General features: G+C 40.9%; 1 protein-coding gene across 2 annotated transcripts in view; it reads right to left on the bottom strand.

Moving 5' to 3' along the window:
* Nucleotides 1–26,350, bottom strand: part of CCDC88A (coiled-coil domain containing 88A) — a gene marked incomplete in the record, with an annotated part of 358,950 nt that overhangs the window by 263,650 nt on the left and 68,950 nt on the right. For both annotated transcript variants that reach the window (XM_034764306.1, XM_034764307.1), the window contains 2 exon segments: nt 1,205–1,274; nt 17,161–17,269. In XM_034764306.1, coding sequence (XP_034620197.1) covers nt 1,205–1,274; nt 17,161–17,269 — 179 coding nt within the window.

Raw genomic sequence — 26,350 nt, 5'->3', positions numbered from 1 at the left:
AGCCTTTTCCTATTACAAATATTAACCATTTACTCCTACCTTTGTTTTCTCTCTCTTAGCCAGTTTTTGATACATGACAGTATCTGGCCTCTCACATCTGATTTTACTAACATTAAAAAAAATGAAGGATTCGGTCAAACAAGTCAGAAGCAGGTGTTAAATGATCACTGGCAACAAAAGAAAAAACTAATACAAAGAGATGAGGTCTCTGAAGCAAGTCAAAGCAAATCCATGGAATGTTTTGAACTATCACATGCAATAACTGTACAGTCTGTGGTGTTTGAGAATGGCGGGAACATGTTCAGACTTCTTACTACACATGAGAAAGGAGGCAAAAGTATTCTACATATACTAGAACTTAGAGAGCTGAGACCCTGGCTGTATGTGTACACAGCTCCCAGAAGTGAGACTCCCAGCTGGGTCGACAGATGTGTGCTAGCATGCTTGCATCAGTGCTCTAAAAATAGCTGCATAGACAACAGTTTGAAGTTGTAGCTGGAGCTCAGGTTCTGAAACCTGCCCCACCCCTTGGCTTTAGAGCTTGAACTGCAACTTCAAAGCACTATCTACACAGCTATTTTCAGAATGTTAGTGCGAGCTTCTCTACCTCAAGTCTGTCAGCCATGGCTGAGAGACTTGCTTCCATGGGCTATGTGGACATACCCTGAGAGGCCTAGGAGAAGATAGCAGCAACAGTCAAGATTAGAAAAGATAAAAGTGGAGGCACAGTACCCAGGAAAATGGGAAATGTTACAGACCTGGCTATAGAGACAGATTTACAGATATGGGAGGAGAAAGGAAAGTTCAGGGTCAAGGATAATGTCAAGGTTTTAAACAATGAATTTGACAAGGGAGATAACAGATAGGTAGTTTTGTTTGAGATGGTTCCTCTTGCCCAAGAGAAATGATTCCTCCTTCCATGCACTGAAGCATGGCATGGAAAAGATTAAAAAGACAGTTATACTTCAATATAAATCCCAATGGTAGCATGTCTATCTCGAGGTTTTAGTTGTTTAAAATTTTGTGTTTGTTCATGGTTGACCTTCAGATCTGAGCAGAAGCAATGAAATTCATCATTCTGTAGTCAAGCGTTTGCTAAAATTTTCATCAAGCCCTCTTGTGTGGCTCATTCCTACCTGAGCTACATTTTCAAGGAACTAATTACAAATTTTAAAAAATTAAATTAAATAGAAAAAAAACTTACCAGAAAAAGGATTTTTGCCAATTATTAAGACATTTGGCAAAGACATCATGATCAACTGCTGCAAAGTCTCCTGTGAAAATTGATAAAATTAATATTTTTAATTCATGTGTATTGAACCAAGTCAAATATCAAATGCTAATCATACAAACTGAAGTCAGTGAAATAGGAGTAGCTTCAAAATAATATATATCTTAATTCAAACTCATTCACACGAAATCTAGATTTAACTGTTTGGGCTTTGTAAAAACCTTAAAGCTTTGCATCAATTCTACAAAAGTTTTGTTCTCTTTCTGGTGGCTGCAGAACTGGTATAACTGGGCACTGAAGGATCATCCCAGTATAGTGAAATCCCCTAGTGGCACAGAGCCAGCATACAGATCCTAGGCCAGCTACAGATCCTGAATCAAAGGAAGAATGCAGAAAGAAAAAAAAAATGCCTTTTAAAATTAGCTGATGTTTACCGTCCTATTAATAGACTATTGATAAATGTATTTATTTACTTTATACTTTATTTATTTATACTGTAAGAAAATGAAAATTACAAATATTGGTCATTCCACTTTCTACTAGCTGTTCTTTTGCTTATATGTTTTAACCGAGAGTTATGTAGGTATTAAGTGAATCTAAAACAAAATACACAGGTATTCTTAAAATGCTTAAAACTGTAAGTGAAGCAAACTACCATGAAAGATCCACTTTCCTTTATTTCCAAGTACATACTTTTGGAGGCTTACCTGGACGTGGATTTGTGACAATTAACACTATTAACGACCAGCCATCTGTGTAGCTGCGCTAGTATGATTCTGAGTGCAGAGAGGTGAAATCACCATTTGCACCAGGAGATTTTAGCCTGGTTTCAAGCAGGGGTAAGACTGTCTACACTAGGGAGTGCTAAGTCACCTACAGTGACAGTTGGTCACTAGTATCAGAGGGGTAGCTGTGTTAGTCTGGATCTGTAAAAAGCAACAGAGTCCTGTGGCACCTTTAAGACTAACAGATGTATTGGAGCATAAGTTTTCGTGGGTGAATGCCCACTTCGTCGGATGCACTGAAAGCTGTAATCAAGGCAAATCCCCAGTCTAAACAGAACCTAATTCTTTTGAGGCAGAGTGGTTTCCTTTCAGAGCCCAGATGTTCATACCACAGCAGACGCCACCGCATGTGAAGCTTTGAAGTAACATTTTTGTATTTCTCATTATGGCACAGATTCAGAAATATGTACAATACCAATACCCAACACAAAATATAATACAACATACACACAATATGCAAGTACACTCTAGTGCAGTGGTTCTCAAACTTTTTTTTTTTTTTTTTTGCGGACCACTTGAAAATTGTTGAGGGTCTTGGCGGATCACTTAACGATCTTTCCAAATGTTGTTTGTACCATGAGCTATTTATAAAGCACTTTGGATAAAAGCGCTATATAAAAAAAACCTTAATAATTAATGGGTTTTGTTCTACAAATAAAAGCACACAACACATATTTTAATATCAGTATTCTTATCTTTCTAATGCGATGGATGTGCCCTCTCTTCCCTGCCGCGGCAGCCCCCAAGCTGCAGCTGGAAAGGAGGGGGTTCTCCCCCTCTCTTCCCCGCCACAGCAGCCACAGAGCTGAGGCTGGGAAGGAGGGCCGTCTCTCCCCAGCAGCTGCAGCCCTGGAGCTGGGGACAATCGCCTCTTTCTCTGGCTGCCGCAGCCCTGCACATCCCAAATTCCCTCCACCCCCTCTTCTGACCCCACTGCCCCCTTCCACCTACCCCCTATTCCCCCCAAGGCCACCACCTCACCTTACATGTGCATCTTCTCCAGGGCCCAGGCACCTAATTAGTGGAGCCACGCCTGTGCGGCTCCACTAATTAGGTGGGTGGCCCTTCATTTTCTCGAATGGAGTTCACGGACCACAGTTTGAGAACCTCTGCTCTAGTGATTAACTGCATGTAAGAGAGCAAATTTAAGAATCAAAATCAGAAATGCTAATTCACTTGATGCAGCAAATCTAAAAATGATGTTTTTGAGGATGGGCCTTGTTTTAAGTTAAGTACTGTAGGAGAGTTTTACACCTGAAAGTGGGATTTCTTGCAAGTATTCTTAGCTATAGCTAAACACTTATGGGTAACACAGCTTTCAACACACGGTATAGGGATGAGCAAATTTATAGCTCAACTGATTAAGATTAGAGTAAAACTAATTAGACGTGTGTTGCATATGACTTAAGTGAGTATACAGTAGACAGCAGAAAAAGCAAGTTCCCTCAGTAAAAGGACCAACCACTTGATGCAGAGTTTTATTGATAGTAACAGCTGTTTAAGCTTTTAAAGACCCTGAACTACATGGCCCAGTAAATGTTACAGAAAATTTTTAGGTAGTAGATTTGGCCTAGTTAATATCAAAAATTTCTGATAAATAATCATGATTTCTGTATATCTGCGATCCTGACAAAAAGACTAAATGCAACAATTTTGCTCTTTTCCCATTAAAAAAGGCTAAAAAATTAAAGGAAAAGCAGAAGATTTAATTAAATGAAACAAGGACAATAGATGACAAAGATAATGATACGTGTTACAACTGTTACCTGTTGAAGAGAGACTACCAGGCTAAAAATTATGTATTTTAAAAAACAACATTTCTTTTTTATATTGCTAACATCTTAAATTAGTTAAACAGAAAGCATTTTAAAAATACAGGGCTGGATCTTTTGGCCACAGCTGAGGAGCACTCAGTTTATATTAGTGCAGACGAATGTAAAGGTAATGTAATGCTCACCTTTATACTCTTACAATACTGCACTGTCTGTCATGCTTGGCTAGACCCCTTAGCATGAATTAGAGCAGCCTGAAGTGATAAATTAACTACCATTTTTGGAAATGTTGCCAACCATTTGCATGACTTTTCTTTTTTGATTATATAGTCAACTAAACAGGTTTTAACTAGTCTGCAAATCTGTTGCATAGAGTACTACAAAGTGGCTGTAATACAACTATAAGTAACTACTATACATCAACTCTCTGTACAGTTGTAGGACAAGGGTAATGTGACTCCTTAAAGATCCTTTGATTTTTTTGGCCAAAACTTTTGTTATACTACTACTAAGCTGATGCTAAAGCTGTCTATTTCTGCCCCTCTAAAATCTGACGATATGAATGCCATTCCAAGTCCTACTGAGTAGTGTTCAATGAATCATGGGGGCCTAATCACCTCAACTTTGAACTGCAATCAAAGCTTGATCAGAGGTTGACTCTGTTGCTATTTCTTTCCTACAAATATTCTGAAGTGGTAACAAGAACATCAACAATAGGAGGAAACACTACCTGTTTTCAAATATATATATCCTCTTAACCCTCCCCATCCAACACACACACACGCCCCTGGTAACTTTGAGCAGAAAAGGCCAAATAAAAACGCTGACTATACTATTGTTATAGAAAAGACACAATATTAGAGAACAGCTCCTGGCTTTAAAAAATTAGAAATTAAAATCAACCAAAATAACCCCAGAAAGATATTTTACAGAACTGTTAACTTTTTTAAACTGTGTTTAAAATCCCTTTGAACCTTGACATTAAAATCAATTTCCTGATTAAATTATTTTTCTTTATTGTACATACACACTAATTTTATTTCCTACTTCCTGAAGTCATGAGAGATGAATTACTAGCACTAATATTCTTTTAAATATAGAGAATATACTTCCATATAATTCCACAGAAAAGATTGTGTATCTATGGAACTGCTCAGCTACTGACAGACAAAACTAAGACAATTTGGAAAGAAATGTTATATGGGATAATTTTCATTCTCTGGAAGAAGATGTCTACTGGTTTGGACTATAAAATTATGGAGTATAAAAGTTATAAGAGCATTAACGGTAAGAATGAAACTTAAAATATTTCACCACAAAATTACACATGCTTGCACAAAAACAAGGTATCCAATTAAATGTTTTATTAGACTGCAGACACTATACGAATTTAAAAAAAGAAAGAAAAATACATAATGTGGAAGCAGAGAAAGAACTGACAGGAAGGGGATGCAATACATGACAGTTCGTTAGCAAGAGTCAGGCTAACTGTAACCCTGATAACACGAGATTTGTAGAAGCGAGGATTGTGTGAGGCGGGTGAGAAAGAACTGTGTAAGAAGTCATTATGACCTGGTATAGATAAGGTGTAGAAGACCTTGTGTAGATAAGGTATAGAAAATATTGTATGTTGGCAAGAGTCAAAACAAGTGAGGAAATGAGATATCAAGATGGCCTATGTATAAACAAAATGCAACTGTTGCTCATTATTGTCTGTAACAAAAGGTATAAATGCTTGCTGTAATTGTTTACCTGTTGAGAGACCTGCTTAGCTCTCTCCCTCTGCGCAATTGTGAGAGTTAATAAAGCATCTGACTTGCTGTACCTAAACAAATAGTGAGAACTCTGTTTTTCTCCGACGATAATAATCTTTTCTTTCAAGAATAGTAAGTAGTCATCATCACCTAAAGCTTGAAACTCATTAAATGTAACCTAAGTTATGCACCATCTTCTGTCTCAAGGACAGATTTAGCATTTTATTATCCAGTTTTGCTGTGGCCTTACTTAAGGTGTTGTTTTGGCCAGAGATATGCATACATAAAAACGTGTTTTCTCACACAACCTATCTGCTTGAGTTGTGCCTTGGGCCATACCTGCTTACTTTATTAACAAAACTGTACTACTGTTAACACTGCACGGTCAATACAGCTATGGAAGAAAGCTGGCTTCTATTGTGCCTCGCTCATGAATAAAATTGTCAGTTAAATTCTAATTTCAGAATCTTTATTAATGGTGATGTAAAAGGCAGAAAAAACATTGATTTTCAGAAGCTCGGTTCAATTTGCTATATTGTCTATTTTTTTAAAAATCACCCTTTTACTTGTAAGCTGAGCAATGTTGGTTGCACAGAGCTGCTTGAGCAGGTTGCTGGATTTTCTTTTTCTTTTCTTTTTTTTTTTTTTTTTCTTTTTTTTTTTTTTTTTTTTTTTTTTTTTTTTTTAAAGAGGAGCAAGGGGCTACTACTTCTGGGACTAGCCTACATGACAAAACTTGAGAAGCTGGATCAGCACTACAATGACTCCAATCATTACTCTCCAGAATGGTAATGGGTAACTGCTTCTGTTCCTCAAAAACTGTCACCTGTTGAGTCCCTTGGGGATCCATACTCTTCTCTGTTCTCTTTACTATGAGAACACTTGGACAGATAATGAGGCATATTGGCTTTGTTGTCAACTATATGCTGATGACAACTATATTTCATTTCCCACTGATACAACAAAGCTAACATTTTCTACAAGCTAGCTCCTGGATGAAAAAGAGCTGGCTCAAACTCAACTCAGGCAAGACCAAAGTGATGATGGCTGGACAGAGGGAAACTAATAAGGACACTATCCTCTTCCATTTTTCCAGTGAAATCAACCTGCTCCCACTAATCAAAGTGATGCAAAGCCCAAGGGTCCTGTGTGACTTATCACTGAACTTGGATGGTCACACAGAATCAATAACAAAGTGTCTCTTTCATTTTCTTGCTAGGAAACTCCACGCCGACACATGGATTAGGACCTGGTCACAGTGGTACAGGCATTTTTCACCTCTAGACTTAATTACTGTATTTCACTGTATCTAAAGCTGAATGTGCAAATAATGCAAAGGCACCAGCTAATGCAAAATACAGCTGCCCCCTTCTTCCACAGTTTAGGCAAAATTCATCATGTCTGTGCTCCAATTCCTTCAATGGATCCCTATACAGTTCTGCTGCTAATTTAAATCTTCAAGGCGCTTAACAGATCAAGTCCCAGCTACATTGGAAAAATGGGTAATATTTTCAAAAATGCCTAATGACTAAGAAGCTTAAGTCACATTTTCAAAAGAGATTTAAGTATTTAGGTTCATAAATATGACTGACTTTCAGTGAGACACAGGCTCCTCCTAAGGGTCTAAGGTCAGGTCTACACTACAAACTTACATTGGCATAAAACTATGTTTCTCAGGGGTGTGAAAAATCCACAACCTTGAGTGACACCGTTATACCAACCTAACCCACAGTTGACATAGCTACCACCTCTCCCAGAGGTGGATTAACTACACTGACAGGAGAAGCTCTCCCATCCGAATAGTAGTGTCTTTACTAAAGCACTACAGCTGCACTAGTGCAGCTGAGCCACTGCAGCACTGAACATGTAGATAAGCCCTGAGGCACTTTTGAAAATCGGAATGAGGTGTTTCTGAAAACTTCATATCTACATGAACTGCCAAGAAAGATATGTTCCTCTGGAACAATGAAGATCACAAAATCCAGAACAAAGCATGTGAGAGTTGGAGACAAAGCATTCTCAATTGAGGGGATCTGGCTAAGAACAGACTTCCAGATATTAAATGAATCTAATGCCTTCTCCACCTTCCTGTCTCAACGTTTTTCCACTATAGCTAAAATATTCACAACATCTGCCACCTTCACTCCCATCCCTCAAAAAAAGCCAAACCCAACTAATCCCAAGCACAAGTAGCTAACATCTATTTCAAGGGACAATTCAAGGTGCAGAGGTCCATTAACACACACACCATTCACCCAAATGGAGGGGTGTTAATGGGCCATTTCACCTTGAATGGTCCCTTGAAATATGTAACTACTTATGCTAAACAATCTGTTCCATCATTTAGCTGTGACACTCTGTGGGCATGTCTACACTACAAAATTAAGTCAACCTAAATTACATCAATGTGGTGCGCATTCTCAGTGGCAGCGCTTGTATAGATGTAGAAAGTAGAGCACTGTAGGTAGTTATCCCACTGTGCAACTCACCACTCTGGTGCGGGGTGTTTGGGAAGGAATTACAAAGCCTCACGGAGGCAAACAAGTCACACAGGGGTGTCTAGAAACATGGTTTCAATGTCCCAACATGCAGTTTTCTCCATCCTAGATTATCTGCATCTCATAATGTTTCACTCCTCTTTTCCAAAGCCCTGAAAACCCACGCTTCCGCCAGCTCTGTAAGAAGCATGGATCCTGCACTGCTCTTCAGTATTGTGCTAACCATTACAAACACAACACACCTGGTCCTTCAGTATTTTCAGAGATACCAGAGGAGCTGCAAGGAATAGGACGATGCCTTGCAGGCTGCCTTGATGACGGACATAGAGAGAAACAATTCCAGGTTGTTGTTATCATTCACAGAGCAGCTGCAGATGGTGGGCCCAAGAAACAAGCACTGAGCAGTGGGATCGCATCGTTATGCAGGTTTGTGATGATGAGTAGTCGCTGCATAATTTTCGGATGCGCATAGCCACATACATGGAACTGCATGTGGCGCTCGCCCCAGCCCTCCTTCACAGTGACACTAAAATGGAAGCTGTACTCACGGTAGAGAAGCAAGTCATGATTGCTGTATGGAAGCTGGCCATGCCAGATTGAATTGCTACTGATCAGTTGGGAATCAGAATTGCAAAATCCACCATGGGGACTGCTGTGATGCAAGTGTGCAGGGCCACATAAGACTGTGACTCTTGGCAATTTGCAGGACATTCTGAATGGTTTTGCATCAATGGGGCTTCCAAACTGGGGTGGGTCAATAGATGGCATGCATATTCCTATTTTGGTCCCAGACTACCTTGCCATCGAGTACATCAACAGAAAGGGCTACTTTTCTATGGTATTGCAAGTGCTGGTGGATAACCAGAGACATTTTACTGACATCAAGGTGGATGACGCATGCATCTTAAAAAACACCGGCATCTTCAGAAAGATGCAAGTAGGGACTTTCTTTCCAGACTGCCAGATTACCATTAGGGATGTTGAAATGCCAATAGCGATTCTGGGAGACCTAGCCTGCCCCTTACTCCCGTAGCTCATGGACCCATACCCTGGCCACCTCAACAGCACCAAGAGCACTTCAACTACAGGCTCAGCAGATGCAGAATGACTGCTGAATGTGCTTTTGGCCATTGGAAAGGACACTGGCACTGTCTACTCATGTGACTAGACTTTAGTGAAAAAAAATCCCCATGGTTATAGCTGCCTGCTGTGTGCTTCATAATATCTGTGAAGCAAAAGGGGAGAAGTTTCTGCAAGGGTAGAGCACGGACGTGAAACAGCTGGCTGCTGATTTTGAGATGCCAGATCCCAGGACTATAAGAAGAGTTCAACAGGAAGCTATACGGCTCAGGGAGGCGTTGAAAGACCATTTCAGTAGTGAACTACAGTAATGTGTGTTGTCGTGTGCGCTGCTTGGCATTGTTTTTTTAGCAACCCAGTATGAATCTTGTAATGAGTGCTCTGTGTTTGGTACTATGACACTTCAAATGAACCTATTGCTATTATCTTTGAATGCTGTCGGTCCCAGCCCCCATATGTTGTGAACTAATAAATATTAATTAAGTTTTCATAAACAGATTTTTATTCCAAACATATGCAAACATAATTTTAAATGAGTAAAACTTTATAAATACAGGGAAAATAACCTTTGAAGGGAAAGAACAGTCATTCTCATTTCAAAAACACATACACTAACCATGTTTCTCAGAGGTCAGTGTATATGCAGCTGTGATTGTATGTACTCTCCCTCAGGGTGGAGTGGTAGGGATTCTGTAGCGGCCTGGGAACATATGTGGAATGTGGGGGGGAAGGGGAGGGAGGTCCCGGAATGCAGTTTTTGATAGGCTGCAATGGGAAGCAAGCACGGGTGACTTGGACCCGAAGGTATATAAGAGTCTCCAGCATGTCCATCCGGTGCTTGAGAAATGGTATCATATCCTGCTGCATGTCTCTGTCCTTTTGCTGCGTGTTTCTCCTCTCCACACTCCCCCTTTCCATTCTGTCTGAAAGGGTACTCCTTCAAGCCCTCTGGTCGGTATCCACAGAAGGATCTCTTGGAATATGTTGTCTCGCATCCTCTCTCTTCTCCTCCTTATCTGGCTGACCTGCTCCGCTGGCGTCCCCTTGATCAATGCAAGTTACAAGCACTACATTTTCACTTCCCCTGGGTCTCAGAGCATAGCAGCAGTCCCAGCCTCAGTAAGTATGGCCCGGGGAGACAGGGGTGATTTGGGATAATAAAGGGAGGGAGGGAAAGCACACAGGCACAAGTATATGCGGCTAGGGCAACTCAACTGAATACTGGCACCATTTTCCACAGGTGATGATGATTTTAGCTGATATCTCACTCCTGTGGGTAATGGAGGCTGAAAGGGAAGAGCTCCTGCATGTGTCTGGCTGCAGAGTGGGTACATATGCTACTAGGCTGTGAGCAGCAATGGTGCCCCCTGAAATAATTGCTGACTGACGTGGTAAAGTGTCCTACCATGGTGGAAGAAATAAGGGAGCCCTCCCAAGAAACTTTCAGCAGAGGATTGCAGACTAGCTCCAGGGAAGTTTCCTCACCATCTCTACTGAGGATTCACGGGACATCCCAATGCACATTAAAAAAAAAAACTGTTCCACAGGGCCCTCTCTGCCTGTCTGTACAGGAGAATAAGAAGCAGAGAGCAACTCTACCTTTAATGGTTATTGCTAACCCAATTAAAAAACAGTAAATGAACAGATTTGCCCCTGAAATATCAAAGCAAACTGCATATTTACCAGAGGTTCCTTCCCCTGCATCAGGCTCGCCGGTGTTGGACTGCTGGGCAAGGTACAACTGCTCAGAAAGAGCCCAGGGGTCAGCAATCTTTCAGACGTGGTGTGCCGAGTCTTCATTTATTCATTCTGATTTAAGGTTTCGCATGCCAGTAATACATTTTAACATTTTTAGAAGGTCTCTTTCTATAAGTCTATAATATATTACTAAACTATTGTTGTATGTAAAGGAAATAAGGTTTTTAAAATTAAGACCAAATCATTACTTTTTAATGATTGCAACAGTGCAGTTTGGTCTTGAGCTGATAAAACCATCTAAAATTATTTAACAGATGTTACACAGTTGTTTTTTTCTCTTTTTCAGTGGCGAAGGTGCTAAGCAGAATTAGATGAGTGAACTTTCTATGTTAATGACATCACACTCTAAAAACAGTCTCAAATGAATATGCAAAATATTCTAATTATCAATAATTTCATGTTTGGAAGGCTAGTTATTCTTCCAACTGAACAAAAACAAATTCTCAATAGGTTCAATTAATGTTGACAGTTCTTTATGATGTAAAACAGTTTCAGATAGCGTTGATACCAAGCATACCTTTTTTCTTGAAATAACGATAATATTTCTAGATTATCTAGCTACACTGAACAGTGGTTTTCTATTTGCACTCTCTCTCGTGTGTGTTTTAGTATGTCTTTGTCTGGGAATCCCTACTTCCCTCACTTTCCCTAGTGAGAAGAGTCATCTGACTCTGATGCTCCCCTACCATGCTCAGTTGCAGGTGGGTGTGACAGCATGAACATGTCCCTGCCTGGGACCAGGTCCAAAACTTTTGTCAGCATTGTCCATGCTGAATGCACTGGAAAAGAATGTCTGACACATAGAACCAAGGCCCTGAATGCTGGAGTGAAACACCATAATAACACTAAACAATTTACGATAGGAAGCAAGAATCCCAAACAGTTTCAGTTGGAAATGGTAACTCATGTTGTCAAGGCTGCTTCCCCACTTTGAACTTTAGGGTACAAATATGGGGGCCTGCATGAAAACTTCTAAGCTTAACTACCAGCTTAGGTCTGGTCCGCTGCCACCATCCCAAAGCTAATTCCCTTCCCTGGGTAGCCTTGAGAGACCTTCACCAATTCCCTGGTGAATACAGATCCAAACCCCTTGGATCTAAAACAAGGAAAAAATCAATCAGGTTCTTAAAAATAAGGCTTTTAATTAAAGAAAAAGGTAAAAATCATCTCTGTAAAATCAGTATGGAAAATAACTTTACAGGGTAATCAAACTTAAAGAGCTCAGAGGACCTCCCTCTAGCCTCAGGTTCAAAGTATAGCAAACAAAGATAAACACTCTAGTAAAAGGTACATGTACAAGTTGAGAAAACAAAGTAAAACTAAGACGTCTTGCCTGGCTTTTTACTCACAAGTTTGAAATATGAGAGACTTGTTTAAAAGATGGGGAGAACCTGGATTGATGTCTGGTCCCTCTCAGTCCCAAGAGCGAACAAACTCCAAACAAAGAGTACAAACAAAACCTCCCCCTCCCCCCAGATTTGAAAGTATCTTGTCCCCTTATTGGTCCTTTGGGTCAGGTGTCAGCCAGGTTACCCGAGCTTCTTAACCCTTTACAGGTAAAAGGATTTTGGAGTCTCTGGCCAGGAGGGATTTTATGGCACTGTACACAGGAGAGCTGTTATCCTTCCCTTTATAGTTATGACACATGTATACAGAGATCCAGATATGGATACAGAGATAATTTCCCAAACTGGAATTTGGCCAGGATATCATGATTAACCTTGTTCTTGTAAAAAGTGCCAGAGAATCTGCAACAAGTGGGAAAGACCTAAGTTTACTTTTCATACAAAAGATAGTACCCAAGTTACTTCCACAGCACTGTGCTAACTCAAAGTGAAAAGTGCCATATACAGAGTTATCAGTACCACTTCATGCCAATTAAAAAACTGACTAGGTACAACTCCTATTATCCTGTAATAAATGCAAGTAGATCTTTAATAGGAAAACCGGAAATACAAAACCACCTTGAATTGTGCAGTCTTGGTGAAATTGTGGCCACTGAAACCAAATGGAAAGTTTTACTGTTGTTATGCTGAGAGATACTGGTGACTGCTTGAATCACAAACCTTTTTGAGAATGCATGTGAACATACCCTTCAATTAATATAACTTTCAGGATGAGTTAACCCAAAGCTCCCCAACCCACCCCCACTTAAGACTAAAGCAGTTGTGAAAACCACCCAGGAGTCTGGACTGAGTGGACAAGGGGTTTTGCTGAGCATATGGTGTGTGGATGTGGGAAGGCAAAACACACAGAAACAAAGATAGATTTTAAGTGATTACAAGTGGTAGGCATAAAAGATCAGAAATAGTTACCAAAGAAAATAAAAGATAAGTGCACTATCTAAATCTTAAACTTTATTACACTAGGCAGTATTTAGATCAAGCAGTTTTCCCACCCCACTGGATGTTACAGTTCATAATACACAGGCCTCTCTCAAGCCTGGGACAAGTCTCCTCAGATGAAGTCTTCTGTCTTTCCAGCATTCTTGTTGCTTCCATAGGTGGGGGAGGAGAAAGTTCCAAAGCATGGTGCCATTGTCCCCTATTTTATATCCTTAGTCCATGTGCCTAGGGCCTTGTCTACACTACAGAGTTTTGTCGACATAAGGCAGCTTTTGTCGACAAACAGTGGATGCATACAAACTATGATGTGACTTTTGGTGGCAAAAATGCCCTGTTGCGGTGACAAAATGAAACCACCCCGACAAAAGACATAAGGCTTTTTGCGCAAAAGTTTTGTCAACAAAGCACCAGTGTAGACACCAAACTTGATTTTTCTGCTTTAATTGGCTTCCAGGTGGTGTCCCACAATGCCCATCCTGACCGCTCTGGTCAGCAGTTTGAACTCCACTGCCCTGCAGACAGGTAAACTACCATCCGTCCCTGCCCCTTTAAAGCCCCAGGAATTTTTGAAATTCCATTCCTGTTTGCTCGGCATGGAGAGGTTTCATCACATCTCTCCAGGTGACTGTGGCGGCTCCATGAAGCAAACTCTCTCCCGCTTGGATCACTGTGGATCTGCTGGATCTGCTAAGTATTTGGGGAGAGGAGGCTATGCAGTCCCAGCTGCGCTTCAGCCATAGGAATTTTGATACCTACAGGCAAATTTCTTAAATTTGTGCAAAAAGGGGTATGACTGAGACACAATGCAGTGAAGAGTGAAGATAAAGGAGCTGAGGCAGTCATACCATAAGGCAAGGGAGCCAAACTGTCGCTCTGGTGCTTCACCCAAGACCTGCTAGTTCTATAAGGAACTGGACACTATCCTTGGCTGTGACCACACCTCCACCACCAAGAGTCCTGTGGATACTTCGGCACACCTGGAGGTGGTGGAAAGAGGACCTAACCTGGAGGACGAAGTCACTGATGAAGAGGTAGAGTTAGATGACTACGTGGAGCCCCCAGTGGGATCGCTCGGTGGGAACTGTTCATGACTCCTGAGGCATCTAGCCAATCTCAGCAGTTGCTCTCCGGCGAGCTAGAAGCGGGAGAGGAGACGCCTGGTAAGTGGCTGTGGTTTGTGTAGTGCGGAGCTAGGTTCAGGGTATAGAAATGTACAAGGGTGGCTCTGTTTCTGTGTGCCAGACATTTCCCTGTGCACCTAATTAGTACGGCAGAACAGGGGATTAATGCATGCCAAGATCTCACGGGACTCCTCCAGAGAGATCTCTAGGAAACTTTCCTGGAGGTACTTGGCAATCCTCTGCTGAAGGTTCCTTGGCAGAGCTGCTTTGTTCCTTCCTACATTGTAGGAAACTTTCATATTATATCTTACATGGCAAGTTTGTAAGAAATATCACAACTGAATATGAATGATGAATATGGGGATTACAGGGTGCTATTTTGAGGTAAGTGTGTCACACCTGTTTTTTCTTCAAGTGCTTGTAGTCCATTACACTAGTAAGTGACTTCCAAGTTGTTCTCAAAGGTGGTGGGGGTCAGAGAATGAGCGGAAGAGGGACTGCAAGACAGGTTTCTCTACCTTTGCATCGTCTCTTTATCTCTTGACACAGTGGTGAGAACACAGTAAACGTGGACAGAAGACTACATCGCTACTCTACAAACATACAATAGTGATGTGCGCTACAGATATTACCGAGGCTACATGAGCTGTCAACTAGAGGGTGCTGTCAACTTTTCAGGTAGTTTCCTGTCCATTGCAGCATAAGATAAAGATGCAACCGGTAATCCATTTTGCAAGTGAGTCAAAATCAGGTGACCCTTTATGTGTTTCATGTAGGAAACTAATAACTAGGTAGAGATCCTGAAAGATTTTGTTCTGTCCAGGTCAAAAGCCAAAACTCAACGCACATCTAGGATGTGCAGCTTTTGTTCAGTCTTGTGAGCACAGAACTTTTGGGAAAAAACAAATAAGAATATAGGTTGATTAAGATGGAAATGAGAAACCACCTTACACAGAAACTTCATATGAGATCTGTGCTGGACTTTGTCCTTATAAAAAACAGTACTGCAGATCCGTGACAAGTGTCTGCAGTTATTCCCACTCTGCTAGCTGAGGTGATGGCTGAGAGATGCAGAAATGAACAAGATGCTAAGGGCTTGAATGGGGGACTCATAAGGCAGACAATACTAAATTTAAGTCCCAAGTCGGCTCCAGGTCACAAACAAGAGGGAATAATCTATATAATCTTAAAGAATCTGGTTATGATAGGATTAATGAATACTTGAGGCCAAATGTGTGCAAAGTTGACCGTTTCCAGGAAGCTGCCCAGAAAGACAAACATTCCATTTACTCAGGTAAGTAGCCCTTATAGTAGGCTTCCTGCTATTAAGAAGAACATCCTGAACTACCACTGAGTAATGCACCTCTTCTACATCTAACCACTGATGAACCACACTCTGAGGTGGAGCCCTTGAAGATTCGGATGCAGCACATGCATGGTGGTTCTTGATTACTGGCAGAAGCAGAGGCTACCTGGTGGGAAACCAACAGAGCTTGGAATACCATGGTTATCTCAGCCAGCAAACTATTAGGAAAGGTAAGATAAGTACCCACAACTTAGCTCTCAAGCAACAAACTGTGAACTCAGAGGCTCCAACTACTGACCACAGAGGGTAAGAAGGAATTGAAGGAGCGGCGGCTTCCCTACAGATACCGATAAGGAAAACTCTCCAATATTCACGCATAAGATATGCGCACACCTACAATGTAATGGACAAGTGCGAGGACTCGAAGAACTTTACCTTCACTATAAATGATCATTTTACAGTTGCCAGACATGTCAGCATCATCAGGCAGACACATACTTACAATAATCATACATGACACATCTTAACATTCAATTGATTTCAACATTCGATTGACAGATTATTTAACATGGTAGCCCAAGATGATACAAATGATCCAGGAATAAAATGCAACAGAGGGTCCTGTGGCACCTTTAAGACTAACAAATGTATTGCCAGTGGGCATTCACCCACGAAAGCTTATGCTCCAATACATCTGTTAGTCTTAAAGGTGCCACAGGACCCTCTGTTGCTTTTTACAGATCCAGACTAACATGGCTACCCCTCTGATACAGGAACAAAAGGTTATTATTAAAATCAATGAACAGTAAAATAGTGCCTCACTAAATCCCCAATCCTGTATTGTGCATTGTATAGATTATAGGCAGACTCCCATATCCTAAAGAACCGCAATGACTTCAGCAGGACTATGTGGGGGCACACAGTCTGCCCACACAATACTATGCCTTCTATCACATTAAAATAAAATAAAATAGCTAAGCTATAGCTGTAGAATTAGCTCATCACTGCGTTTATCAAGTACTTCCTGTTAGGGAAACTCAACCAGATGATAAAAACAAACAAAAATCAAACAAAAAATTTAAGTAGCTCCTACAACAGTAATAAAAATTTAATGAAAGTCGTTATAAACCAGGGGGCAATTGGCAGACTTTGATTTCATATGTGATATACTTATCCCTTATTTGCACAAAAGGTATGTGGATTCAGAGGCTGCTGATTGACATTAAATGATTTAATATGAGAGCAACTCAGAACAGTGAATAGCTATATGGACAGATCAATAATTCAAATGTTAGTTGTTTTCAGATCCCCTTCCTACTTTGGAATATAATCACCAGAACCAGGTGTACACTGAACAGTGGTAAATGTTGACCAAAAGATAAACTGAAAAATATAAACTCATACAGTTGTGATTTTAATTGCTCATCTTGCTTTTGTTGGACTCATCTCTGAAAATTTAGTAAGAACTTGTTCAAAAATCTACATAAAAGGCAGCAAGAGAAAAAATTACCTGATAATAAGATTTTATTTGTCTCACCAAAATAGACAAATTTTGAATCCTAAGTGATGCATCATTGTTGACTTTCTTATTTACTCTCTGACTGGTGGATTTAGGGTTGCTGCAAGAAAAAAGAAAAATAAAATTAATTACCAACAGGTATTACACTGAAAGATTCATATTTTTTAGATCTTTCTCTAAACAAGTAGAAATAGAAAATGACTGACAAATCCAATCATCTGAAACATCCAGTACAATTACTAATTACTGTGAATACTGGGGCTGACACCCCAAGCCACGGTCCGGTTAATACAGAGTGCCGGATAATGGAGGCTCAAATAAACAGGGTTCTACTGTATATCAATTTACAGTACTCTGCTGCTAAAGATAAGAACAGATCCTCAGCTGATATAAATTGTCATAGCTCCACTGAAGTCAATTTACAAAAACTAAGGATCTTGTGTTATCTAAGCTGATAAAATATTCCAACTGGAAAATATTAACAGTGTATTCTGAAGCACACAAATGCTTTTAGACTTATTTTTCTTTATTTTTTTGGTGAGAACTGGAAGGGGAAAAATAGGAGATATAGAGACCCTGGCATCTGGTTACACACCCATTAGCTTTAATTAGGCCTGTGATTATCTACAAATCAAAGAACCATTGATAACAGCCATTAATACCTTAACACCCCCTTCCCCTCTCAGTTTTGCCCATTGTCCAAATAGAGTTTAAAATGTTGACATCCTGAATGACTTATCTCCCAGATAGAAAGAAAAGAAAGAATTTAATAAATTACAAATTGTGGGATGGAAATGAAGGGACGCAAGGAGCCTCTAGCATGTGCAATGAACTCAGCCTACAAAAGTAACGAAGTGTGTGACTCTCTACAGATGTTTCCCAAGATACACAAACAAGGGAACCCAGGCAGACCTATCATATCTGGCCAATGCACTCTTCTTACTGAAGGAATATCAGGCCCCATAGAAACCATCCTCAAACCACTCACCGCACAAAGGGCCAGCTTCCTCCAGAATACAACCGACTTCCTCCAGAAACTCCACAATATTAACAACCTCCCTCAGAACACAAAGCTTGCCACCTTGTACGTCACCTCTCTGTACACCAATATCCCTCACAATGACATCATCGTTGCCTGCCTTAAATATCAACAAGATAATGGACAACACTCAGATATCCACCCCAAAGACATTGCCAAACTCATCCATTTCATCCTCACCTCTAACAATATTACATTCAGCAACAAAACAAACACTTTGTCCAAACCATGAGAACAGCCAGGGGTACTAGGATTGCTCCCCAACATCCCAATCTCTTCATGGGCCACCCAGAGGAAGAATTACTGGACAAACGCACGTTAAAACCAATGATTTATGGTTTATTACAATTATCTGTAATCCACTGAAGCCCTCACCTCTAAGCCTTTTTTTTTCTCCTTTCCCTCCTATGATTGTGGAGGTGTTAACAGGTCACTTCACTTTGAATGGTCCCGTGAACTGTGTGTTAACTACTTATGCTAAACAATCTGTTCCACTTTGCATTTAGTTTTGACACTGAGGGCTTGGCTACACTTGCAAGTTACAGCACATTAGAGCAGTCCCAGGTGCACTAGCTCACTCCCCATCAACACTGACAAGACACGTAGAACGCTCTGACTCTGGAGCTACAGCGCTGCTGGTACTCCACCTTGGCAAGTGGAATAACGTTTGCTGCGCCCCCACTGGAGCACCACGGCCCCAGTGTAGACGAGGTATTGCATTACTGCAATCTGATCACCTCCGGAAATGTCCCATAATCCCCTTAAGTCAAGTGGCCACTCTTCTCATCGTTTTGAACTCGCTGTAGGAATGCGGATATGCCATTTGAAAGCTCCGTTTCTGACAGATGGCTGCTTTTCTGCTCTGAGACAGATAAGCGTGCTGTGAGACAGATTAGTGTGGAATGCTGTGAGAGAGAGAGAGAGAGAGGCGGGGAGGAAGAGGTGTCTGCTGCTGTCTGAACTTACAAGACAGCATGCTGATATATTCTCAGCCCCCCAAAACCCACTCTCTCTCCCCCACATACACACAACACACTCCCTGTCACACTCCACCCCACCTCCCCCATTCGAAAAGCACGTTGCAGTCACTTGCATGCTGGGATAGCTGCCCATAATACACCGCTCCCAATGCCTCTGCAAGTGTCACAAATGTGGCCACGCCAGTGCGCAAGCAGCTGTTAGTGTGGACAGACTGCAGCGCTTTCCCTACTGCGCTCTCCGAAGGCGGGTTTAACTCACAGCACTCTACATCTGCAAGTGTAGCCGTGCTCTGAGTATATTTCCCAAACCTAAAGAAGAGCTCAGTGTAAGCTTAAAAGCTTGTCTCTCTCACCAACAGAAGTTGGTCCATTAAAAGATACTACCTCACCCTCCTTGTCTCTGTAATATCATGAGATATTATGGAATACATGATGCAGTTCTTTGTTTTACATTTTCTTAATCAGTATTTCTAAGCTGATTTTATATTTTAAAATGTACTCTTAAACCTTCATAAAGGAATCATTCCAGATTACTACATATTTAACTCACTGAAACAAAGACATTATTTTAAATTAATCAGTCACAGAGGTTTAGTGGGTTAATAACAATGTTCATTGCTTTTAGAAAAAGGGAACACTAATTTACTTTGTGTGACCTCCATAACAATAGACATGTCTATGAAATTTCACCAACTTTAAAAAATATGTTTCCAAAGATTTTAGGCTTAACAAAGGATTTTATATCTTACTAGGTACTGATTTTGCTGAAGGGTTCTCTTATAACTAGTTCATCAGATAGTCAGAAGTAAAGAAAGGGAAACTCTTTGTCCAGCTATATGGAAGGAAAGGGGTGTTGTCCCTTTAAGGGCTCTCTTCAGCGGGGGGGGGAGACACGCGGCGGGGGGGGTGAAGGGAGAAAGGGATGGACAGGAAGACTTTGTAAGCAAGTTTTCTGTTAACTATAGTAATTAAAATTAAAATGTGTATTTTAGATAAGGGTGCTCTTTTGAAGGATTTATTTAAAAAACTATATGTCTGAAGATCCAAGCATTTAAGGCTAAAGATGATTGTGCATCTAAAAATCTATGCAAGGATTTTTTTTAGAGATGTGATTTTATAATCTTCACCAACTCACTAATAAAATATTTTTAAAGCAAATATTAAACTAAGGTCCGGTAGACTAAGATGTTCTGAGTAAATATTACAGTAATGCACAACTGTTTTTGTCAGTAAATTAAGAAACTGGCAGTATATACCTGCACAAAGAACAGGAGTACTTGTGGCACCTTAGAGACTAACAAATTTATTAGAGCATAAGCTTTCGTGGACTACAGCCCACTTTTTCGGATGCTCTAATAAATTTGTTAGTCTCCAAGGTGCCACAAGTACTCCTGTTCTTTTTGCGGATACAGACTAACATGGCTGCTACTCTGAAACCAGTATATACCTGGGGGTTGGCAAATGCCTGTTAAATGGCTTCATTACCACTTAAAAGGCTCTTTAACAGTTTCAATGTTGTGCTAATAGGTCTAGCAGGCTGGAAGGCTTTTCCACTTTTAAGTTACTAGATCCCCTCTGGAGTAAGAGTCACCAGGCTGCAGCAACCAGCTATGGGAGCCTGCAGGAAGGGTCAGAACAGGGACAGGAAGAGCCGGGAGGGTGGCACTAAGACCTAGTGGTGCCCCAAATTTTCAGGTGCCCTAAACAGCTGCGTATTCTGTGTATGCCTAAGGACAGGCCTAGTAGTGCTGTTAGCTTGCATTGGCTGACCTGCCAGGGAGTAGAGGCTACAGCTTGCATTAGTAGCTGACAAGTTGTGCTAACACAATTACTCCTGCAGTAATCCAATCACTGTGTGATGTTCCAGTGTTATTTTGCAGTGTGGCCATTCTCATTCAAACAAGATTACCTCAAGAGGAGTTAAGTAATCTATATTCATTTTATATCTCTCTCTCTCTCTCTCTCTCTCTCTCTCTCTATATATATATATATATATACACACACACACACACACACACACACACACACACACACACGTATCAAAAATATAAGCTTAAAATTAGGCTCCTAAAGCTTATACTTACCCATTTCACAGTGGCATTTTAAAAAGCATCTAACTGATCAGAAGCACAAGTCCAACTGATTTCAAACTGCAAACTTTGGTGTCAGGGTATAGCTTGGCTGAAGCATTCCAGCTTCTAGTACGTTGAGCTTCACAAGTCAAGAAAGATAAGTGATTGTAAATAGAGCACAGGCTATCAATTTTGTATTTTGAGTTTGTGTTCCCTTCACAGTAAGGATGTTAATGAGGCCCTGGATTTACCTTTTTCAGCATAGCTGAATATTTTAAATATGAAACTTCTTAGCAGAAAATATCTCTAGGTAAAATCTGAAATTCTAAGACTGATTAAGAAACAAAAGACAAAGAAAAAATCAACAAATTTATCAATTTAAGACTATAAAATGGGAAGTAAAAAATCAGCAATATATATGAATTTTAAAAAGCAATTTAAATTTTAAAACTATGTTTAAACCATGTTTTGTAGCCATTTAAGAGCAAAAAAAACACTTTCAAATCAAAATTGGAATGTTTTGTACTCACTCTGCTATAGTGTAAAATCATTATACAAGGCACAGGCCAACACAGAATCAGGTCTATCCACCCACTCAGACTCAGTTATTTTAAGAATCCAATATGCATACAATTGTTCTTGCTTAGATTTATAAGATTATGTATCTGGCGAAATTGGCATATGATAGGGTTACCATATTCAAACATTTAAAAAAGAGGACACTCCACGGGGCCCCGGTCCCGCCCCTGCCCCAACTCCGCCCCGGCCCTGCCCCACCCCCGCCCCTTCCCCAAAGTCCCTGCCCCAACTCTGCCCCCTCCTCTGAGCACCCCGCATTCCCCCTCCTCCCTCCCGCTCTGATCTTGGTTGGGGGTTGTTAAGTGCTTCCCTGCTCCCCACTCGCCCTGCAGTTCCTGCACCCCCCCCGCCCCTGCAGCCTCTGGGACCCCTGCTCCCCACTCGCCCTGCAGTCCCTGCACCCCCGCCTGCCCTGCACCCCCCTGCCACCTCTATGCCCCTGCCTGCCCTGATCCTCCTCGCCCTGCAGCCTCTGCTCCCCCACTCACCCGGCAGAGGGAGAGCTGCGGGCTCCAGGTGGACTCAAACGCTGTTCTGTGCTGCTCTGCGGGGGAGGAGGGAGCGGGGAGGGGGAGGGACTCTGGCTGCTAGAGGCCCCAGTGGCTGCGAGCGGCTTTCAATCATGTCCCTCCATCCAATCAGCCGAGCCGTACTCTGCATGAGGGGAAGCGGGAAATCCCGGACATTTCTACTTGATTAGAAATCCCCCCCCGGACGGCCATTTAACGCTGAAAAAGCCGGACATGTCCGGGGAAACCCAGACGGATGGTAACCCTACATATGAATCGATTCTTACTCATCATAACTGGAGTATTGTGATGGTTATTATATTCTGTTAAAATGACTAGGGAGACCATTTTGGATTAGTCATTCACAAGGTGAATATAGTAATCACAAAAGTAACTAAGTACACACCAATGTATGGGTTAAATCTGAACATGTCTGGCAAATATTAAGATTTGATGACCCCTTACAGAGCTAAGTTCATACAGAGATTTTTGAAACTTGAAGGGCAGAATGCAGGATAAATTCTTCTGATTAACTGATCTCTGCATGTCATCTAAAGTTTTCTACTTCTGCATTCGTATCTCCAAAAATGGAGCTTTGGGTCATTAATATCCACCTTTAATCTTTATTACTATCTGATTATTTCTAGGCTTATTCATGATCTTTAGCAGAATTTTTGCAGCCATATGTTTTTACTATGAGTCTCCTGTTCCTATCATTCCATCAAAGGGTACTACAGCTTCCTGGATCAAAACCTAAAATTGCACTCTTATTTAATGCCATCAGACAAAACATAATAAAATTGTACAAACTGCAAGAATTTTAATACAGATATTACAACAGCTCAGACTCTTGAAATTAGACTTTTGCTCCAAGTTTCTTTAACTTGAAAGTTGGTGCAAGCTCTACAAGAACACCTGCAAATAATGAACAAACAAAATAATATTTAGCTTTTATATAACACTTAACATCCTCATAGTGTTCCACAAACCTGAATCTTCACAACCCTTATAAAACAGACAAAGTATTATTATCCCCATCTTGCGGATGGGGAAACAGATTCAGAGAGGTTAGGTACTGAATATTTGCACTAAAGCTGTATAGTCAGTGCCAGAGATGGAATTAGAACCCAGGAGTTCTTGGAACACAAGCTCTTGGTCCCATACCACATCCACTAATCAATGCTATATTACATGCATGCTCTTCTCCTGGGAAAATTATGTATCACTGCACATGTGCAGAATTCATGGCCCCCGCAGATTTCTTTGCCTTTTTCCAATCGTCTGGGACCTAACCCAATCACCACAAATTTTCAAAGATAATGGCCAATGGCTCTGCAATCACATCAGCCAACTCCCTCAGCACCCTTGGATGTATTAGATCTGGACCCATGGACTTGTGCATGTCCAGCTTTTCTAAATAGTCCTTAACCCATTCTTTCACCACTGAGGGCTGCTCACCTCCTCCCCATACTGTGTTGTCCAGGGCAGCAGTCTGCGAGCTGACCTTGTCTGTGAAGACCGAGGCAAAGAAAAAGCATTGAGTACCTCAGCTTTTTCCACATCATGTGACACTAGGTTGCCACCCCCATTCAGTAAGGGTCCCACACTTTCCCTGACCTTCTTGCAAAAATACCTGTAGAAACCCTTCTTGTTACCCTTCACATCCCTTGCTAGCTGCACTCCCAATTGTGCCTTGGCCTTTCTGCATGCTCGAACAATATTTTTATACTCCTCCCTAGTCATCTGTCCAAATTTCCGCTTCTTCTTCCTGTTTGAGTTTAAGCTCACCGAAGGTTTCACTGTTAAGCCAAGCTGGTGCCTGCCATATTTGCTATTCTTTCTGCACATCGGGATGGTTTGTTCCTGCACCCTCAATAAGGCTTCTTTAAAATACAGCCAGTTCTCCTGGACTCCTTTCCCCCTCATAGTAGCCTGTCATCTGCCTTCTGCTCGTCCAGCCTCCTCTTGATGACCAATGCCTAGTTCTCTCTGTTCCCCCCATTCTCCATCAACAAATTTAATGAGTGTGTCAAGAGCTCCCTATTCTTCCCACCTCTTTGCCTTCTTCAAGGTATCATCCAGCTCTTCTTTCAACTCTTCACACAAATATCCATATATCCACAACTCCTTATCTTCCTTAGACTTTGACACATAGCTCTCTCTATTCCTCTGACTTTAATCCCAGCGCGAAGATGTGAGTAACAGTACGGGAAATTAGCATGGGGAAATTAGGTTTAGTTTTTGTAGTGACCCATCCACTCCCAGTCTTTATTCAGACCTAATTTGATGGTGTCCAGTTTGCAAATTAATTCCAGTTGTGCAGTTTCTCATTGTTTTTGAAGTTCTTCCGTTGAAGAATTGCCATTTTTAAGTCTGTTACTGAGTGTCCAGGGAGGTTGAAGTGTTCTCTGACTGGTTTTTGAATGTTATAATTCTTGACGTCTGATTTATGTCCATTTATTTTTTTGCGTAGAGACTGTGATCTCCAATCCATCAGACACTCTCTGCTAATCTTTGCTACCTCCTTCCCTTCTTGTTCTTGATGCTTTTGTCAATACTATTGTCTTTACATTTTACCTTAAACTAACTAGCCCACTCCTTTCCTCTTTGCTCACACTGCTGTGACTGTGTCTCTAATCTACAACTTTGTCTCTCCTGCTGCTCAATGAAATCTAATTACTATACAGACATCTTCCTCTTTAAATCTATTCTCTTTTCTCAACTTTACTTTCTTCTCTTCCAAGCTTCTCCTACCTCACTTACTTGTCATGCTGCCAATTCCTGAGTGAACTCTCCTACCTTCAACTCTCAATGATCCTTTTCCACCCACCCCTTCTCCACATCTTGTTTTGCTCAGGATCTTGACACTTAAAAAAAAAAAACACCAAGTTTTCATTATGCAACACCTTTTCTCCCTGTCTTTTTTTATACCTTCTCTCTCAGGCAGGTATGCTAATTGCTCTCACATAGTCTCGTTCACTCTGCTTTACACCATATGCTTGGAACAGCGTTCCTTCTACTTATCTGGCATATGATATCTGTATATTCAGGGTGGATAAAAATAAATGATTTTTTAATTTAAATCGGATTTTTTTGATAAAATGCTTTTCGAGGAAAAAACACTATCTAAAGACAGTTTTAATTAAGATACATTATAGCTCAAAGATATCTCATCATGGAATAGGGATTATAACTTCTAATTCTATAGTATGAGACAATATATTCATGTAATGTTTAAGAAAAGTTTTGTAAATGAGTTCCAGTAGTTGATGGAATAGGGACCCAATCTTATGGGGTTCCATGGATTTCTGTATAGATTATTTAACTTAATCTTTCTATCTACCCAATAGGAATCAATGCTCAGTCTAGAAGATACCATCAGAGATGCTTAGTTTTGCAATTCTCAAACTGTGGATTTGTGTCTCCAGAGATAACATGCTTGTTAACAGCAAAAATGTTTTTAAATAAATAATATATAGAGGTGAGAAATAACAGACCTTAAACCTATTGTCCCTCTGCAAATTAGTATACACAGAGTCAATCCCTTACCTCTCTCTAAAAGTGCAAAGTTTCAAAAAATTCAAAGAATGGAAGATTTTTGGGGGCAGAATAGATCTGGACAAGGAGAAGTAGTCTGGAGATAAATGTGAGAAGGGAGGGACAGGCAGTAGAAACAAAAGTGAAACTGTTTGAGCAGCATATTCCAGAAGTCCTTCTGAGGTCTGAGTGTAGCCTTCATTGATTTTAAATCTACCATACCATTCTCTCACTAGAAGGGAAAAACTATAATGGCAGTAGGCCATAAAAGAGACCCAGTTTAGGAATATTTTAATGAAGTTCCTCTACCTGTGGGTAAGACAGGCATGCGTGCAAAATGCAAACAGTGCAACAAAGAAATGCAAGCCCTGACTGCCCGAATGAAACAACATCATGAGAAGTGTTCCTTCTCAGGAGGAAGCTGCAGTGAAGATGATGAAAGGAACATGTCTGAACATACAGGAT

The sequence above is a fragment of the Trachemys scripta genome, chromosome 3 (genome assembly GCF_013100865.1).
Source record: "Trachemys scripta elegans isolate TJP31775 chromosome 3, CAS_Tse_1.0, whole genome shotgun sequence".
Lineage (NCBI taxonomy): Eukaryota > Metazoa > Chordata > Testudines > Emydidae > Trachemys > Trachemys scripta.
Note: the sequence above shows the minus strand (reverse complement) of the source record. Positions and strands in the feature narration are given on the sequence as shown.